Below are 20,835 nucleotides of genomic sequence, written 5' to 3' on the forward strand. Positions count from 1 at the left end.
TAAAATCTAATTGGTGAAAATTTGAAATTAGGTTTCACTTACTGGAAAAATATGACAAAAAAAGTGTCACATGGTCTTTTTTTTTTTTCCTGCATTTTTATTTAACTTGTTACGATGAAATATTGTAACCGAATTTTTTCTCACTTCCTTACGTGATAGTGTTTTAAAATTTTCTACGTGTTTTTTCCATTGACAATATTCTATATCAACGTTTTTTTTAAATTTAATTATCGGTTACTGGATTAATTTAATTAAATTATATTCCGTAATGGATTTAATGATGATTTAGAGAAATAATTAATACCAATATTCCATAATCCTTATGAAAATGAATTATATATTTATGATTTCAAAATGAAAAGTAATTAAAATTTTTAGAAATTCGATTTTTAAGTAAGCCAATTAAAAGTGTGTATTCGAAAACTGTTTTTATTAAATTTATCTAAATACCATTTGCCTTTTACTTGTTTCTTAAAAAGAATCTGAAATTAAAATTAAATTATGAATAACGAAATCAAAATTAGTTATTCACAACGAAAACATGTAGCTATTAGTAATATAGACACATCCTCTGATGAATAACATGTTATGCATAACTCATGATTAGCAGCAGTTACTTATTCATATAATGTAAAGAAACAGTGTTGAAAATGTAATTACTCTGGATGTTATGTTTCCAAAGAGTTTATTTTTTTAATACTTTTTCATCACCTGAAAATAATTATAGGTAAATTCATCGCAGTTGTACGTTACGTTTTCTAATTAGGACCATAAGTACTAATTATACCTGAAAGTAATTATCATATTACGCAAATTGGAAAACGTTTACTCTATAATTTTTTTTTAGTATGCTTATCAGTCCATTACTCTTCCAGTTAGTGAAACGATGCTAAAGAAAATAATTTGTTATGACACGAATTTATTTCATTGCCTCAAATAAAAAAAACTGCTTCAAGTTAAAGCGTGGAACTATTTTTCATCCAATTATTGCTTCGTTGTCCGTGATAACTTCTTTATTATTTAAAGCAATGTTTCATTATTTTCAATTATGCTTGAAACTATCCTCAGTAATGAAGTTTTGATTCATATCTAAAAGTTAAAATTTATTAAAACAAATAAACAATAATTATGTAGTGTATAAATAGGAAGAAAAAAAATGTTTCAACTTTGTTGCCATCCTTTGTTTCAAAATCTTCAAAAATAAAACTTAATAAGAATAATAAATTTTAAATATTATTAGATAAATTTTTTCAAAAAATTTTGCGATCGACCCTCGATTACCGAAATCACAAGTATTCTTTAATTCTTCATATTTTGAAGTTTCTACCATACTAAACCTTGTCACATAATATTTCGGTAACCACAACGCCTAAAGAAATGGAGTATTTAAAAAGCCTTATAAACACTTCCTTGAACTGTGATAACATGGCATTTAAAGAGTAAAAAATGTTCAAAACCAAATGCAAGTATGTAAATGTTAATCTTCTCACCAAAAAATTAAATAATAAAATAAGATTTTTTTTCTCCGATTCGCTGCATAATTCCTCCACGTTTACTATGCTGCAAGATATGAAAACAAGTTACCTTCTAATATTTTTTTATATCTCTCAAGTCATGTATGCGCACATTACTGAGCGCATCTTAGCTCACCTACATATCCTGATTGCTCCCTTACAAATAAAGGTTCCACCCTTAAGTGGAAGCAGCGTCACTAACAGCGTTGTCCTAAAAGAAATATTGTTCTTTTGCCTTCTAAACTACCAGTGGTTTTCATCCGAGTAGCTTTTCTCTTTGACAAGGTCACCTATATAGCAGCCTCTGATGGATCTGCTGGACTGTGTGAGATTAAACCTGTTCCTCATCGTATTCAGTAAGTAACCCAAATAAGTTCTTTCAACAGGGCTTGTGCCACTTTCCGAAAGGCTACTTTTCCTTCTCAGAAGATCGAGTAAATCCGAAAAAACTGGCCACGGCTTCCGCTTTCCCTTTTACAGTAGATAGGATTTTTCGCGAAATTAGCTCGGTAATGTTAAGAGAAGGAAGAGTTTTCCCAAATCATCTTCTTTGTTTAAGAAATTCTGATTCTCTTTAAAGTAAATTAACTGTTGAAGAATAAGAAGAGTGAAAGGTTATTTTTATCACTTTCATTTGTTAAAAAGAAAATTAACGAATAATTGTTATATGACTGTATTTGAAAGAATTGTTACCTTCTTAAAAGACTTAACGAATCCGACAAAGGTGATCAAGATTTTTCTTTCTTTGTTTTTAGTTTTCGATGGGTGATATAAAAACTCTCTTATTTATTTCATTTATTTATATTATGGAAAACAAATGCATCTGTGACAAAGCCTTATTTAGATTAGCTCGCATAAAGCTTCTTCGCTTTCATTTCATTGAGATTATTTATAAAATAGCCTGTCAAATATAAGAGTGACATCCACTTTCATTAAACAAGAATTTCTTTGTCTAAATTTAAATATTTTAAAGGCCCATTAATGATAGATTAATTGAGGGAAATTCAGATAGTTTATAATTATTTTTATCAAATTAGTTACAATGAAGAAAATCAAAAAATAGTTGCTGCAATGTTATATGCATTTTTAAAAAGTCCTGAAGTTTCTAGAAAGATTGGCGCAATCATCTCTTTTATTTTTATGTGTCATTCAGCAACATTGCACATATAATGAACTTTGTACATTATTTTAAGTGTAATATTATAAAAGTGTATATCATCTGTTAATTATTTAAATTGATTTTAGACAATTGTGAGAATTCTTAAAATTATCAATTTTGATCATTGATGGAAGAATTCGACGAATGAAAATATTTTCACAGTGATAGCTACAATTTATTATAACATTCTTCAAAGTTGTAGTTGTAATTTTCAATAACATTCTTCAACGTAGTTGTAATTTTCAATAACATTCTTCAACGTAGTAGTACTTTAATTATAAGCCTAGGAACTTCTGTCCTTAAATATATCATCCCATTTTGGACACGAGGAAATTTCGCATGCCTTTTTTTTTTAAAGTTGATATGAACTATTACGATGCTAATTATCGCACATCAACGCTTCTTTGTCACTAAATGCGAGAGAACTCTTGAAATTGTACAAAACAGTCGTATTTATTTTTTATTATATTTGGTCGTAATAAGAGAGAAAGACGAAAAACGCAATTAACAATCGTGCTATATCTTTAAGATATTCAGGGTGATAACTTTAATCTTTTAAAATCTTAAGTATATAATAGCACCTAGAATATACTAGTACTATTCAATGTACTAATTAATGCACCTCTTTAAAAAGTCTAAAAACTCCTGAAGAACTATCCTTGGATCTATTTTCCCGTTTTTGTTCATATGGAAACTATGTAATACATACGTTTTTTTTTAAATTTAATTTTGAAATGAATTGTTATGAAATCATTTATCGCAAACAACTCTTCATTTTAAGTAAATATAAGACTTGAAAAAGTAGAAGATCCATTTTTAATTATTTATCTGGTGAGGATGAAAAACATAATCAACAAGCATGTTATATCTTTGAACATAGAAAGTTGAAAAATGTGCTAGAAAAAGGACAATTTTTTTATTATATCTGTGTATCCTGCAAAAAAATCAATTCATGTTCATGAAACGCATGCATCAATTTAATTTTGGAATATGTTGTACATCTTGCAACAGTGTTGTAATAGTTCAGAGAAAAAACAGTTTACAAATGCTCGGTAAAAACAGTGAGCAGATGTTTGGTGGCAGATGTTTTGGTACATTCAGCTATGATACCACGTAAATTTACACCATATAAAAATTGACGGAACAGAACTATCGTTCCCATACTGAAGTAAAAGGAATTTTAAGGGTTACAAGATCACATACTTATTTTATTTCTTCTTATTACTTAAAATAGTAATAAAATTCCAATTATCTGGATAAACTGAGTCCAGACGTGATTCGTATAATCGAATACCCGGATAACTGATGAAAAAAGCTATTTTTTAGGAGAAAAAACGAAATTTATTTGTAACATTATTGTTTACATTTTGTATATTTCCATATTATATTGAAATATCACTACTTAAAAATATCAAAGTGAGTTGTTGTTTTTATGCAAGAAAATTTCGCTTGTAGATTTTTTTTTTTCTCAATGCAATCTGGATAACTGCCTATCCCAATAATTAGTTTTCAGATAATTGAAGCTTTACTGCATCTGCCTTTTATACCACTTTTGCTATTTTAATAGCAGGGGTAACAGCTGAAAATATGTTTGGCAAAATTTGTCTAATTATTTATATTTCCTCGAAATATGATTTTATATCTGATGTCTGAATTTTATTTATGTAAGAGAATTTTAATTATTTTGCAGGAAACGATACAGCACACTAAGAAATTTCTACGTATGCAAAATAACCTCAATTGATTTCCACAAATCAGCGTTTCGTTAGTAGTTATAAATTGTACAAATTTATAAATGTTTTTGAAATGAATTTTAATTTTCATTTAGAAATATTTTTTTCTCTGTTTCTACTTAAATGTTAAATGAATGTCAAAATTAATAAATAATAACATAAAATAATTTGAAGCGGAAATTTTTACTTCAAAATAACTTTTAAATAATCAAAATTGAAAATTAGTATATTTTTCTATTGAGATATAACAGCTTTCAATGGAGTCACAGTCATATGACAACTTACGTTTGTCTTACGTTTATCTTACGTTTATTACGGGGTATTTATCTTACGTTTAGCAACGAGATCACGTACTTTTCTCTCTTGCAAGATGTGCGATGGATTCCAATCTAAAGACGGCATGTCAGTGAATTTAGAAATTAAGATATGAATGAGCATTGACGTAATCATAGGACTGGCAAAAATACTGGGAACCACGGTTCCATTGAATTTAACTCAAGCTGAATTAGTTACACAAACGCAAAGATATTACTAAGTTTCAATCTTTCCGAAATTGAAAATTATCAAATTTAAATTGATTGCAAAATATTAACAAATTACAAAAAAAATGTATTAAATGAAATTGCAAACAAATGCTGAATCATTTCTTTTTTCCTTCTAAATTATAAGATCTTTTAAAATCAACTTACAGTTTTATAACAGCCATTAAATACCTAAAAAAGCAAATTTTTTGCAATTGTGATAAGTATAATATTCTAAACACCCCACCCTGCCGGTTGCTCCATATGGTTTAGTTTACTGCACAAGCCTGGATAGTAATTTAGTATGTTTCAAGATCCAGCTTCAAATTAAAGAAGATATAACCTAACAAAAAATACATGAATTTCTTTAAGAATATGTAAATTAATTTCCGATTGAATAGATAGCATTAAAATCTTAAACTTATGATGTTAAATCAAGTAATTTTATAGTCAAACGAGTAGACTGGACTTTATAAAATAACTAGTTGATACACCTCCTCGGATTAAAATATTTTCGTGCATAATATTTTTAATCCAAAAACTACCTTTCTATAAAATATTATAATATATAAAATCCTTTTATCATATGTGTTTAGGAAATGTGTTTTAGACAGAATTAAATTATCTATTGAAAATAGATAATTTTTAAAAACTGCCCATATCTAATTATTTACATAAGGTATTAATATTTGTTATATTAGTACTGCAAATTTTGTTCACAAATGTTGAAGTAAAGAATTGTTTTAAAGAACAGTTGAAGATAATTAATTAAATAAATTTTTCTCTAATTAAAAACAAAGTTTTAAAATTTCCTTTTGACATTTTTCTAAAGACTTCTGACAGCAGATTTTCACACGCATTCTTGTTCCGTAACATTAAAAAAATATTTTATTTGCTCGCGAAATCTGTACTTTCCTTGTCTTCATTTAAATCTGAATGGTGGACTTACGTTTTTTAAAAATGTCTTTAATTCGCTACTTTAAATTTCTCACTATTTATAATTCACTCTTCGCAAATACAATATTGCTTATTTATTATTTAGTAGAAAATGCAAATAATATTGACAGGCGATTTTAGCGGTAATAATTCTTTAATATGAATAAAACAAGTTCATAATTCTTTTAAAATCAATAAAAGGCTTGCTAAAATATATAAAAAAAAATCAAAACACTAAGGGACAGATGCTCTCTGCCTCACGGTTGTCTAGCAACGAGGTACAAGTATCACCGTTGCCTGGCAACGGAGCACGTATATGCTTCCTTATTTCAAAATCGTCCGAAACTAATCAATTATTTATTAAAGCATCTGGAGTTACCTTCTCTTCAGTCAGATAAAACCTGCTATCAAATTTTAAAAAGAAGTCATTAAATACAGTAACTTTAAAGTTAAACTAAATCAGAATATTCATAATACAGTTGTATTTAATTTAGTGAAGGACAATTCTGCCTTTTATTTAATTTTGTTTTCACTTTATTTCGTAATTAATTAACTCATTATTTTGAAATTTTGCTTATGATCTATTTTTTATTATTTGGTTAGTAGACATGTAATTTCTCGGGGTTTTCCATTCTTGACTAATTTACATATAACTGAATGTGTGAAAAGCATGATGCTTTTAAATTAATATCGCAATATCTTAACATTTGTCTTCGCACTTTATTTATAATGATCTAAAAGTTAATATTATTGGAAATGGCAGTATTTTGAATTGAAACTGTAGTTCGATAGATGGTATCAGTAGAATCGTGAGCATAAATATTGTTTATCTTTTATCTTTTCCTGACATTATTTTTGCTTCAATTAAGAAATTTGATAACTATGTCAGTTCATTCTTGTTTTATTACATAACCTTGGTGAATAAATTTCTTAACAAAAAATTGTCGATCCTATATTTAATATTAAACAATGTAAAACATTACTCAGCACTTGTATCTGATTCAAAAATTCAGTGGAAAAATTAACACTTTCATTTGCCTCAATCAACGAATACATTGATTTTATATATTCTTTCCTTCCCAAGTTCCTTGTTCTTGTATTTTTAAATTAATGTCATCATCTACTTCATTTCTTGCTGCTAAAACGGCTTTTTTAAATAAACAGTTTGAAATTTGTAATTTTAATCAATGTCCATAAAAACTTTATTAATTCATCTGAACTATTGACGATATTATGTAAATTATTCATTTGGCTGGTTACAATCAATAGCTGGTAATTAATTGAGCTGTAATTATCAAGTTCACTTGTACTCAAACAGCCAGACAGATTTTCTGTGAATGCGTTTCATTCAAAATTTGACTGAAATCTGCAAGTTTGGTTGTAATTCTATATACCTAAATTCAGCCGTCTAACTTAATGCGGTTTTGAGGTATCGTGTTCACAGACAGACATAACGCCAAAAATATGTTTTTCGATCTCAGGGAGTTCTAAAACGTGGAGATTCATCAAAATCTCGAATTCGAATTTTTTGATAATTAAAATACTTTCTCAATACCTCGTATACGAGAAAATAAAAAGTAATGGTAGATTTAGAAGACCATATTGAAAATTATGTAGTTTGCTTATTTCAAATATTTATTTTAATCGTCTAGATTCTTCTGTATTTCCAGCACGCCATTAATGCGATGAAAATTCTTCATATACATACAGTAGGCAGGAATGCAATGCCAGTTCTGCATGTACATCCAGTAGGCTAGAAATGTAGTATATACAGTTGACAAGTAATGATAAAAGAATGTATTAAAAGTAGAAACAAATAGCTTACAGGCATCAGTGCCTGCGAAGATACTTCAAAATACTTAGAATCAAATGGGTTACCGCTTGGATTACCGCTCCGTGGGTAAATGGTCAGTCACTTAGAATAAATGTTATGTACGCAAACAAAAGCGTTAGCTTCCTTTTATACTGCTTTTACATTTATTCGTTCTATCATTATTTGTAAAAAAAAAATGACAGTCATTTCTAATCAAGGTAATCATTTAGAATCACCATCAGCTAAATCAGTTGTGATTAATTCATGGCAAAATTATAATAATTTTATTACATATATAATTTTTTGTTTCTAATAATAATGAAGGCAAAAGTGTATGTGCTTGAGTGTGTGTGTTTGGGCTCTGAAGAGCAGATCGTTTCTTCTTCAGCTACCAAATTAACACAGATGTATTTTGGAGGGTGAGAATGTGCATCTAGGAGCGATTTTTTAAAATTTCAATTAGAATTTTAATTAATTAAAAATTAAACAAGGTTTTAGCATTTTCCTCTTAAAGATAGTATAATTCCTAAAAATAACTCCTGAAAATAGCATTGAACAAAACTGATTTTTGGCACATTTTTAAAAATTTTTAAAATTTCTTTGTAATTATACCAATTTAATTTGTGAGCGATTAATTTTTTGTATAATTTTCAACAATAGATTCTATTTTTGCACTGAAACAAATTGTTTTAATGGTTTCAGCAAATATTTACTCGCTTGATTTTCTTCCATTGGTGAAAGGGAAAGAAGAGGGATTATGTAAAATATATATATAGATTACAGGAAAAGAAGTGGAGTTTCAGTATCATAAAAGCTAGAAGATAAGTTACCCGAGCAGTTACGTTTTTAGCATTATATCATGGGGTTTAACTCAATTAGGATGTTTCAGATATACAATGAAAAGAACAGATATAAGGTTATTAAAATAACGCAGTTTTAATATCTGACACAGTTTGAGGCCTAAAAATATTTTCTTGGGGGAATCAAGAATATTAAATTATCCATACGTGTAATCAAAAGCAAACGCAACCGATAATCCCGAGGAATCAGCTGGTCACCTCAAACGACTAGTAATTGATAAGAGAAAGAAATACGAACAAAAAAATAAGATCAAAAGTACTAATTATGTTGAAAAAGTGGAATTGCTTTTGTATAAGACTCACTCAACCTCTCTCTGCATTAATTTATAAGATTCTATAAACTTCACGGTGTTTACCGTTGTAAAGAAAAGCAATTAATTGATTTTAAATATTTTTTATTTTATTTTTCGGTCTAATGCTTCTTTAAAAAAATGATGATTCAGTTTTGATGCCTTAGTTTTTTTTTCCAGATATCTGTCATGCAGAAGTCGAGAAACAATGCCCAAAATCCCTAAGTTTAAAAAATGGAAAAGTTCGATTTCAGTCCCGAGGAGGCGTGACGGCAGTTTTTTCCTGCGATGCTGGTTTTACACTTCGGGGGAGCAATGTGTCACATTGCCAAACTGATGGACACTGGTCCGTGTCAGAGCCGACATGTGTATCAAATGGTAAGTGGAACTGTTCTTCATATTAAAAGGAAAAAATAAATAAATATTATTGTCTTTCTATTGAAAATTGTCAAAAAAATTGAAATTTATATTAAAAAAGGGCATCTAAACTAGGTTACAATTGGTCAAAGAGCTTCAATCAGTGCGCAATCTAATAAGGTCAGCGAGTTACAATTTCCATGCATCGCGGTAATCATTATTTTAAGATTTCTCTAACTTACAGTTTCGATTTGACGCTATGGATTTGTTGTCAAAAACAGCAACAATTCTTTTAATAAGTTGAAAAAAATGGTAAATGTTCAAATATTTATATTTTGAAACAATATATATTTATATGGTATTGGAATGATCGTATTTTTGTCGAAAATAAAAGTTCAGATTGGCGTCAAAAAAAAATCCTTGATTTTATTTTCCAAGGTAGAGTGTAGTATTTATGCAATTGTCATTAAAATCCCTTTTTCAAAAAAAGTCTGACATATGGAATATTAATTAAGAAATCCGTCATATGATCGATTTTAAAAACGGGAATGCAAAGCGTATAAAGAATCTAATAATGTCAAACATAGAAAAAGGACAAAAATTCGTCGCGGCCAGAACAGAAAAAAATAGAACAAGAAAATCTCCATTTAATGTACTGTAATATTGATAGCAATGTGTTAATAATAGCAATGTGCTGCAATATTGATAGTGATGTGCATGAACTGTCTTAATTGTCACTTGTGGGCGATGCTAAAAAGCGAAATTCAGGGCTATTTCATTTATTTTCTTGTATCACTATTTATATTTTGAAAATATAAATTTTTAAAATCCTGTCATTCATTTATGTTAACACTGTAGTAAAACCTAATTTTAATGTTCTGAAGTCTGAATGCTTGAAACGACCATATTTTATGGATATAAAAATTGCTTTGTTTCATTACTGAAATAATTTCATTTATAATCTTAATAAGAATCCAAATATGCATTTGCTTAACTAAGACTTTTTCTAATTTCTGCCTGTTATTTTTAAAGACGTGTAAAAGTAAAATATGCTCAACTCTTAATCGTGCCATATTTAACTCTGTCCTGTGACATTACACAAGAAATTAACACATGTTCTAAATTTTGATGTGACACGATACATGTTCAAAATTTTTTCTGAAATTTTTAAACTTATGCCCTCACAAAACCATATCGCATACTTTATAACATAACGACAAAAATTGGAATCATTCAGAAAAGTTATGCAATTTCACTACATAAACTTCCAACTAATTCACGAAACCAAATGGAAACAAATAATAACGAATACAAGCATTTAAAGAGCGGTCATTTCGATCGCAAACAAGTTTCAAACGTTCATATTTTCCTTGCTTATTTTTTCAATTTTTTAATTATTCATTGACTTATCTTGATTATTTATAAAAAATATGTGGAGGAAAGATTGTTTTATCTCATTATTATCGACACTATAAATGTGTATACCTAGAAAGACATATTGTGGTTATTTCGACTGTAGAAAAAATATCGCAGATTATGATGTGTTTTCTATTCTATTTTAAATTTATGTGCGCACTATTTATAATTTTACAAACATTTGAATTTGATTTGATTAGAAGGAGTATAAATAAATGAATTTGGTGGTTCCAAGCATTTATTGGTCACTTATTGGTCATTTTTTGTGTTGAACCAAATACCTAATATTCATTCCTTTTGACGGTTTTCAGTTTATATACTCATTTCTTTATCTATTCCACCGATATTTTCCATCGTGAGTCACAAAGAATCTTTTTTAAAAGAAATCTATCTCAAAAAAGTTTGTAATCGAAATTTATATGAGATGTATTCTGACTTGGATTTAAAATCTTATTTATCTCAAGAAGAATATATTCCTGACGGTGATATCGAGTAAACTTCAACAACATCGAATGCTCATTTTTTGCCGAAATATCACAAAGCAATTTTTTTCTTTGAATCAGAAAATGAAGAACATTCATTGATAAGCTTCGATATCTCACATACAAGTACTTCACAAGAAACAAGTTGAGGATAAGAATGGAAAGATTCAAAAGCGAAGAAAAATACTGCAAAAAAAAAAGGTCAAGAACATCTCTCTCTCTTTCAAAATGAGTAAAATGAACGAGTTTAAAAGCAGAACATAATCCGTATTGATGTATAATTTTAAACGGATTAGATACTTTTATTTTTAAAGGTATTTTCAAGAACAATCTGTGATTTGTTACTTGGAGTCTAAAGTTTATCCTTGAAATAATGACTCGAAATGAATTCAAAGAAATCATGAAATATTTACGGTATGATCTCAAATCTGCAGGATTCAAATAATGTTTAACAGATCCAGTTTTTCTAGAGATCTGGAACACAAATAATGAAAATTGTTTGTTTTATTAAAGTCAGGTTAAAACGTAACAGTTGAAGAGAAACAATTCCAAAAGAAAGATAATCCATTTATATGCTATAGACCTCAAAAACTGGAAAATCTCAGTGTTAAATTGGGGATAACAGATTGAGATATGTTCGATAAAAATATTTGTTAATGTCTATATACAGAAAAAAAAACACTAAATAGATTTATTGATGAAACCGCTGGAAAGTTTGTAATATGAAACTTGGCAGAGTCGTTTCATAATATAAGTAAGAATGCTCAAACGAAGTTTTTTTTTATTGTTCATTTTAAAGTAAACCAATAATTTATGAAGTGGAAAGTCTAATTCGTATTGTCAAATATAGTACAAATTACTCTAGTAACTGAAAATCAAAAAAAGAAGTACTCAAAGAAAATTCTCAAGCATAATAACACCACGGTGACTACATATTACAGAAGAAAATTGGATAATAATGTAAAATTTAATTATTAAATCTATATTATACAACTTGCTTTAGCAAAAAATCATGAAAAAAATTTGTTTGGGGTAGTTTAGAAAGAGCGGTCAAAATAACCGCTTCTAATCTTTCTAGGTATACGAAAAACATTGTCTTTCTAGAGTTAAACATTTTGCACTTTGTCAGAACTGCTACTCCACAAAGTCTTGATATGATGCTCTTGCATCTTTACAGAAGCAAGCAAAGCTGCAAAGATATACGCCATTGCTACGCCATACGCCAACAATAAAGCAGACCAAGAAACAATTTCGTTTAAGATTTGACAAATCTAAAGAGGAAATAACCTTAAAAGATCATAAAATTATGCAAAGCTTAGAAAATGCCAAACTACTGCCTTCTGACATAACGAATAGGATAAACTTTTCATTTCAATAAACAAAACTTTGCTGTTTGAAAAAAAAAGGTTTAACTCTTTGCACTCGAGAGGTGACTCTCGATCATAGCTTACTGTGTTGCAGTAACTCGAGTGAAAATATCTTCAAAAGCAAAGCGTTAATATGTTGAAATTTGTCGCACTTTCAAATTAAATTAAATTTCTTAGTACTCTTAAATAAATTTCTAACTAGTGCTTCTAACTACACCTTATGATTAAAACAGGTAATTAATCCATCTTGTAGTATGCATTTGTTATTGAAATACATATTTTTCTATTATAAACAATCCTAATAATTGCAAGGTGTATTTAGGAACTACAGTTTTTTTGTTTGTATGTATTATCGAAAGACATTTCGTTATTAAAAAAATAGTCTAAATAAATATTACATTAGATCTCTTTCTGTTAAATGTCTGAAATGTCTAAAATAATAATAAAATTTTTTTAAAAGCCTTTTATTTTGATATAACAGCACTTTGTAAAATGCCAATAAAAAATAAGGCTGTGACGCTGCCTTTTTTTATTGCCAATATATATATAAACGTTTGAAGTATACAATCATTTTCCATCATAACATTAATTTTATACAAATATTCAGTACTTAAATGTATACCTGTAAAAACTGTATTATTATCCTTTTGCTTCCTTTCTATTATCAGATTTATTTATTATTTATATAGATCAAAGGTGTCCTGCCGCTGAAATAGAATCGATTCTTCTTCAACCAGGAAGAGCAGTCAATATTAGCTGTGCAAAGGACACAACAATTACAGATGCTCAGCACTTTTGGACTACAAATGGCACTTTCATTACCAACACATTTAGTGATAACAACACGCTTGTGATTTCACCAAAAACTCCAGGCATGTATGTATGCTTAACATTTAGTTCTGATGAGGTTGTTATTTTAAGAGCTGTTAAAATGATACTGGATCAAACTGATTCATCTGAATTGACGCTTGAAAAGTGTAATTTGACTTTTAAGGACACCGAAACAAATATATCTACTATGTTTGGTTCAAATGTAACGCTTTCGTGTGAAATTAGTTCACTTTCAACAAAGATACATTGGTTAAAAAACGGAGAAACAATATCCGATAAGCATGGTGCATATTCTAAATACAATTTAAATATAACTAATATACACAAAGCAGATGAAGGTAATTATACATGCATAGTGCAAGAAAAAAACATTCCTCAATGTTCTGTGGCAAAAAGTATGATAGTGAAGGCAGAGAAAGTCACTCGTCTGCCGTCAGGATTTGCGTGTGGACAACCCGTCAATACTGCACGACGATGGCGACGAGTTATTGATGGCAACCGAGCAGCTCCTTTATCTGCACCATGGATGTGTATGCTATCTATGGATAGAGAGCCTCCGTTTTGTGGTTGTAGTCTTATATCTGAGAAGTGGGTTGTCACGGCTGCTCATTGCTTTAGAGATGCCAACAAGTTAAATTCCTCTTTCATGTCATTAGAAGAAATTTACAAAAAGGTTAAAGTAAAATTTGGTAAACAACAACGACGGCAGTTTGAGAAAGGTGAGGTAGTGAGAATGATACAAAGTTTGCTTATCCATCCGAAATTTGTTCTTGATTCGACTGCAAGAAACTTAGCTAATGAGCATGACATTGCTCTTGCAAAACTAAACGAATCGCTGATCTTTCAACCAAGTATACTACCGATTTGTTTACCACCAGCTGGATTCATGGATTCAATACCAGCTGGAACTCTAGGAGTTGTAACTGGTTGGGGAAGAGTAAGTGTGCGTGATTCGATCATGGCTTTGACACTTCAAGAAGCATTCTTACCGTTAGTAAATAATAGCTCCTGTCAAGAAACTACCAATTACGCAATTACTGATAACATGTTATGTGCTGGGTATGCTGAAAGTTATAGACCAGATACATGTTCAGGGGACAGTGGCGGACCCTTTGTACTTCAGAAATTGAACAGCTGGTATTTAATTGGAGTAGTTAGCTGGGGAGAAGGTTGTTCAACGCCTAAGAAATTTGGAGTATATACACGAGTTGAAAATTATGTGCCATGGATTCAATCAGTTATTTCCGGGAAACTAACACCTTGAAATTGATTCTCATATAAAGGTATTTGACTGATATCACTTTTACAATATTGGGCAAATTCCGATTTGCTTAGTTCTGCAAAATAAAAATAAAATGTGACATCCTTAGGAAACACAATATACTATGATATTAGAAATCCTTCACAGCAAAGAGAAAACGTGAAAGTGAAACTGATAAAAATCTGCAAAATGTTTATTCATACATTTAGATATGAAATTATGCTTGACAGGTTATAAGCAGCATAGAAGCAAATCAGAGTGTATTCATAGAAAATAGGATTTCTTAATAATTCATTAGCTATCATATCATGATGAAGCATTTGCATTTAAATGTAGGCGAATATTTGACTAGAATTGTGTGAATCTATACTTATTCTTCCAAGATGTTTCATGTTTCAAGGAAAAATAGAGTATATTAAACTGGAGCTTTTTCTTTTCAACTAACTCACGGTAAACTACAATAAAATGTTCAACTTTGATTAACCGTTTTTGATTGATTCTTAATCCTGCTTGCAGTTTTCCGTGTTGTGATGTTATGGATAACTTTTAGTTTGTTTACTTTAATTTTTTCAACTTTAAAAATAAAATGTCTTTCACGTGTTCCACTTTTTGCAGCCCAATAATAATTTTTATTTTTAATTATTTTTGAAATTAATTTTTCCGTAGATAAAAATCACAGAAATTGTTTATCCACAAGTTGTAAAAGTAAAAAAAGGCCTGTTTGAATGATTAGTATCCAATTTTCTGAATTAATTTGACCACAAATCTTGCAAGATTCATAACTTCATCAGAAGTACCCCGCTCATCTTTTCTATCATTGAAATCTGAATCTCTTCTTAACAAATTAAAAGAATGAAAATTGTTTGTCTGCGTTGTCATTTATCATTGCGTTTAAAATTTAATTTAAAACTGAATTCTATTATGTTAAAAATTGGTATTATACCGAATCTTTTTTCTTTCAAGTTAAGTGTTCAATAGTAATTTTTTACTTGTATGATGTCTTTCTTTAGAGGTACTAAGACATGAAATAATGTATAAAAATTCATAAAATACAATTCTTTGAAATTAAATGTGAAAGTATATATTTTGTTAATAACAATAAATTTATTTTGATATTAATTATTTAAAATACTGGAATTCATTGCTGAGGAATTTTAAAAAATAAATTCAATGAAAGCAATTTTTATTAGCGTATTTTAATGTCCTAAAAAGAAGAATTTTTTCAAATTACAGTTAATTTTTATAAATATTATGAAATCTAGCAATTAATCTTTTTATCAGATTCGCCACCACGTGACACCACTAGAGTGGAAGAGAATTTTATTTTAAATTTAACGATAAATGATAATTAAGTTCTTAAAATATTAAAATGGCATACTCTTATCAAATGTATAGAATTTCAACATTACAGCACAACAGAAAATGGATGAAAAATCGATAACAAAATTTCTTCCTTACAAACATAAAACAAATAGATTGAAATAAAGTTATTTTAAAAGCATTAGAAATGCACACGATTAAAACTGAACTGATTGTCGAATGCCAGATAGTAAAATGTCGGAAAGTCTAAATTATCATTAATATTGCGTATAAGATCCGTAGGAGAGTTATGTCGATTTACATACAAAAAATATTATGTAACACAACAATGTCCAGAGTTTCTGATAGGTAAGTGCTTCCAAAGTTTCTCAATGGAATATTTAGGATGCACAGAAAAGTATCATTTAACAATTGCAAGAAGTCTTAAATAATCCACATACAAGAAATGCTCGTACATAAAATCAGATAATCAGATATTTTATCAACAAAATTTTCATCTTTTCCAAATTGCATTCGCGGATGAACACATCTATTGGTTATTCAAGCTAACTGTGACAATTTAATTGGATAACATTTTCGGATGAAAATGGAAATGAATAATGCTTCTCGCTCTATCTTTCTAGAAAATCTTTTAACATCCAAAAACTAATGAAATATGATAAGCTATACTAAACGATACTAAATATACGATACTAAAATATCTCTGAAATTTGCAGAGCATTTTAGATTTTTGCAGATATCTCAGAAACTTAAGATCGCTAGCATGTTTTTAAAATAAAATTTATAATAATATAATTATAATTAATTCTTAGGAAATCCGTTTCTTTTTCATTACATAAACTTATTTAAAGCTTATAATACAGAATACGATGTTGTGAAGTATTAAATGGCCTACACATAATTTAAGTGAAGAAAAACTGCAGAAAAATATTCAGATAAAGAATTATTATGATACAACGAAGACCATCTTGTGAATCACTTTAAATACGAGTGTACATATTTTTGTACATGAGTGTACATATGTGAAATTTAAAACATTTCAAGAAATCATTCAACGTAACTCCGAAAATGGATTTGTGAAATTATTATTTTTAATCCCCTCCCATTCTCCTCTAAATGATGAAATGACTCCTTTTTTTTTTCCTTGGTTACGTGGCGGATGCTTTTTTCGTTTTTTCAGATTTGTAACTTTTAGAGAAAAATAGCTTTGTCTTGTTACGTTTATTGAATGACTTCAGAACTCATTGTAAATGACTAATTTCAGAAACGATGTTTACGGTGACATGGCGGAAACGAATGAATCCGCGTTTTTATCTATAAGGCATGACGTCATGAGTCTAGCTAATAATATCTAAATATACGTAACTCAAACAAGCAATTTTAAAATCGCGTCATAGTATTTACACACAAAAAAAAATTAAAAATACAAAAAAAAAACATTCTATTCCCTTTATTATATCACGACGATTCAAGCATTTACATTAAGTGATGATTTTCAACAACTTTTGATTTTTTTTCTTATGTTTTATAACCGAAGTGTATTTTTGATACATTCTAAATCGAACCAATTTAATTAATTGACAAAAAAATTAATAATTTAAATGTTAAAATGTTTTAAGATCGGAACTCTGGTATATCGAAGTGGAAAAAGGAGAGAGACGTTTGAAAAATAATAGACCGTTATTTTTATAAAATGAACTAAAAAATTAGTAATTAATGGAGTGAAAAAAATTGCTATGTCCTTGGTGTCATCTATCCTTTCATTATCACTGATATAAAATTCCATCGAAAATTTCATTCTAAAACCAAAATACTAAGTTGTCAAATTAATGAATTATATTAAAGAAGAAACTAGTAATAAAAATAAAAATATTTTAGGAAAAAGAAAACCAATTAACATAGGTTATTAGTTTGCACTTACTGAAAAAATATAATCAACACAAAAATACTAAATTTGAATTAATTGAATTTGATTTTTTAAATTAAAAGATACTCTACACTTAAATGAGATATACATCTTAAAATCATGTACAAATATCTTCTTCGATTTAATGTGTAATTACTTCCACAATATTTTGCTCCAAGTAATATTTAATTATGTTAAAATTTCAAGGAATAGGATCTAAACTCAGAATGCAAGCTTTGGAGTGAAGTTTTTATTATTTTCGAATATTTCTACGAAAAAAAAAAGTTCATTCATTGCTTTACGAACATGTAATAAAATTTCGAAGTTTTCCACTTGATATTTTATTATTTATTATTTCATTATTTCAACAGTTCTATTGAGTTCAATAAAAATGTTTTGAAAGAAGAACAGCAATTGTGTCTTTACTTAAAGTGAATTGAATTTTAAATTATTAAAATTAATAATAACTTCTGTTGGCTTTGTTTTCAACCATAAATGAACTGGAAAAAAAAAATACCTGCACAGTTCATCTCATTTTTTTTCATTGCTGCCATCTGTTATCGGTATTTCGAAGTAAGGTACTTTAATAAACATTAATTAAAAATAAATTTTGCTACTGTTAATTTAAATTACAATTGTATTGATTGATGAAAATAAAAAAAGAAATATTTTTTGCTGTTAAAGCGCTAATTTTTAGAAGCTTTATATAAATAAATTATAGAAATATCAAAGCACTTGTCACGTTGCTGTTGACTTTTGCATAAAAAATTAATTTTTCTGCTGAAATATATAGGGGAGGCCGGGGCAGGGAGGCACCAATTTTAATTGCGAATTTTTTAAATTTTTTTTTGTAATGATTAAATAGCTGTTATGTATTCCAACACATTCTTACATCCTTTGGCTAGTATAAAACGGAATTAATAACAATTTGGTTAAAAATTAAGCGAGCAATATCGAGTTGAATGAGCTAACTCCATCGGTGCTAACGTACCCCGGGGTCGGGTACGTTGGAACCATACGAGGAGCAGGTTGGCACTATATGTTTGTACTTTTCTTAATAACTTTTTTTGAACTAAAGTTGAATAAAAGTGAATAGTTAAATTGAACTAAATTGAATACTTAAATAATTGAATTTAACTAAAAACAGCACTATCTTTTTCGAATTTTAGGAACATTTAATCAAGATGCAAGCAATGAGATCGACTTCAAATTTCAAAAATGTTTTTATCTCTTTGTTGCCCCAATATTCAAATGCAGTGGCAGAAACTTTCATGAATCAGCCCTTGGGACAACTGCTATTTCAGCGTTATAAATAAAAATAAAAGCATTCATCATTTTAGAACTTTTCTTGAGGAAATCTACCTTATATTCTTGGGGACTCTTTTGGTTCAAAACTTTAATCAGGAAAATTTTGAAATTTTGTTATCCTCAGTTAACAGTTTCACTAATATAAAATCATTAATCTCTGGATCTTTTTCTAAATTCAAATAATCCGAGTCCTCGATCAAATCATAGTTGATATCAAAATAGTCTTCATCGAGAGACATCCATTCCTCTTCACTTCTTCACCATTCAGAATGAAAGATCTGTCTCCTAAATTTCATTTTCTTTTTCTTCATGTTCGGCCACTTTCCTATTTTTTAGCTTGCCTTCTCAATTTCTTTTATTGTGTACGACTTTTGTCTTGGTTTCCACAGTTGTTTTTAATCCTATGACCTTAACGGCTTGGTTTTTGTTTGAAAGGAATTTTTCACGGGGTTATCTGTCAGAATAGAAGCCTGCCTATCCCTTTATCCTTTTCTTATTCCTCGTCTTGAGCCAGCCTTTGATAATGCCCGTAGTCGTGTGGAAGTTTGGAGAGAGTGGTGCCAGTTCGGATGCCGTCCCCGTCATCTGACCGCGGCTCAAATTACGAGTTCCGTATCGAAATAGTTCTAGTGTTGCTTAAAACGGGCCGTTAATATAGCTAAACTAACTAACTAAACTTCCATGCATCAGGCACTTCCAGTTTTAATAAAAAAGAAAACTGATAATTAAATTTGCGTACTTTTTTCGGATTGAGACCAAAATAAGCATCTGAGGCTGGTTTTGCATATTCTCCGAGATATGCTTCCTCCTGACAGCAGAAAAAAGTTTCGTGTTGGTAGGTAGCTGATAGGCACTTTCGCTTTTGAAGCCTTTTGGCAGTAGCGTTTTAGGGAAAACAAAGTTATCCCATACTTTTAGCAGCTTTTGAATACAATTCTTTATGAGATATCTCTTTTACTGCTTCAGAAATGGTTTCCCGAGATACAAAATTCAATTTGCCGTACTCTTTCTGTTTCTAACCATGACTCTGAAAAAAAAAAAAAGATATTAGTCTTTGACATCAATCAAAACACAAGGCCAACTTGCCCCGCTGGTTCCAACGTGCCTCGCCCTGCCTGATGCCACCATGCCTCGTCATGCCCTTTTTATTTTTATCCCATTTTTTTAAAAAGAAATATTAAATTAATTAAAAGACATATTCTCATGAATACGCTCATGAACGTCAAAATACTAAATGTATAAATATAAATATGGAATATACAATATTAGCAATAAACTTCATTGCTAATATTGTATATTCCATAAGAAAATCAAGTGAGTGATAAATAATTACTTTTCAAGCAAAAAATAACAACTTGACCTCTAGTGTCAGCAGATTCATATGAAACTGACTAAAAACTTCTGAGAATATGAAGTCATACTTCTTGTTCACTCTTTTCCTACTTCTACTGTTATTTAATGGTTTTTAATCGCGCTATTTTCCAAATGCCAACTTTCCACTGGTGCCAACTAGCCCCGATCTTCCCTACCTTTCAAGGCTAAAAACTAATAAAATTCGATTCATATATATCACCAGAAAGTCTATCATATGGTATTGAATTTATGATGCGGATGCTCCAGGATCCGTTGTTCGAATAGGCAAAACAGACAACTGACTAAAGGTCATATAATTTTAGAGGCCTTATGGATCTCGATTTCTCTTGTGATATTTTCAAAATAAATTAATCTCCTGGTTTCGTTTGATTTACAAGAGCTGTGTAC

The 20,835-nt window shown here is 29.2% G+C and overlaps 1 protein-coding gene across 1 annotated transcript; it reads left to right on the top strand.

Annotated features, from left to right (window-relative positions):
* Positions 1-1,697: 1,697 nt before the first annotated feature.
* Positions 1,698-15,149, top strand: LOC129960898 (vitamin K-dependent protein C-like). The gene is made up of 3 exons (XM_056074616.1): positions 1,698-1,870; positions 9,007-9,204; positions 13,138-15,149. Exons 1-3 carry the CDS (start codon positions 1,822-1,824, stop codon positions 14,541-14,543), a joined length of 1,653 nt encoding a protein of 550 aa, XP_055930591.1. The 5' UTR covers positions 1,698-1,821; the 3' UTR covers positions 14,544-15,149.
* Positions 15,150-20,835: the final 5,686 nt, after the last annotated feature.

Source organism: Argiope bruennichi, chromosome X2, assembly GCF_947563725.1.
Source record: "Argiope bruennichi chromosome X2, qqArgBrue1.1, whole genome shotgun sequence".
Lineage (NCBI taxonomy): Eukaryota > Metazoa > Arthropoda > Arachnida > Araneae > Araneidae > Argiope > Argiope bruennichi.

Coding starts and splice junctions, on each gene's coding strand:
- LOC129960898 (XM_056074616.1), top strand. CDS start 1,822: ATGGATCTGCTGGACTGTGTGAGATTAAACCTGTTCCTCATCGTATTC. Junction 1,871..9,006: donor CCTGTTCCTCATCGTATTCA/GTAAGTAACCCA, acceptor TTTTTTTTCCAG/ATATCTGTCATGCAGAAGTC. Junction 9,205..13,137: donor GCCGACATGTGTATCAAATG/GTAAGTGGAACT, acceptor TTATTTATATAG/ATCAAAGGTGTCCTGCCGCT.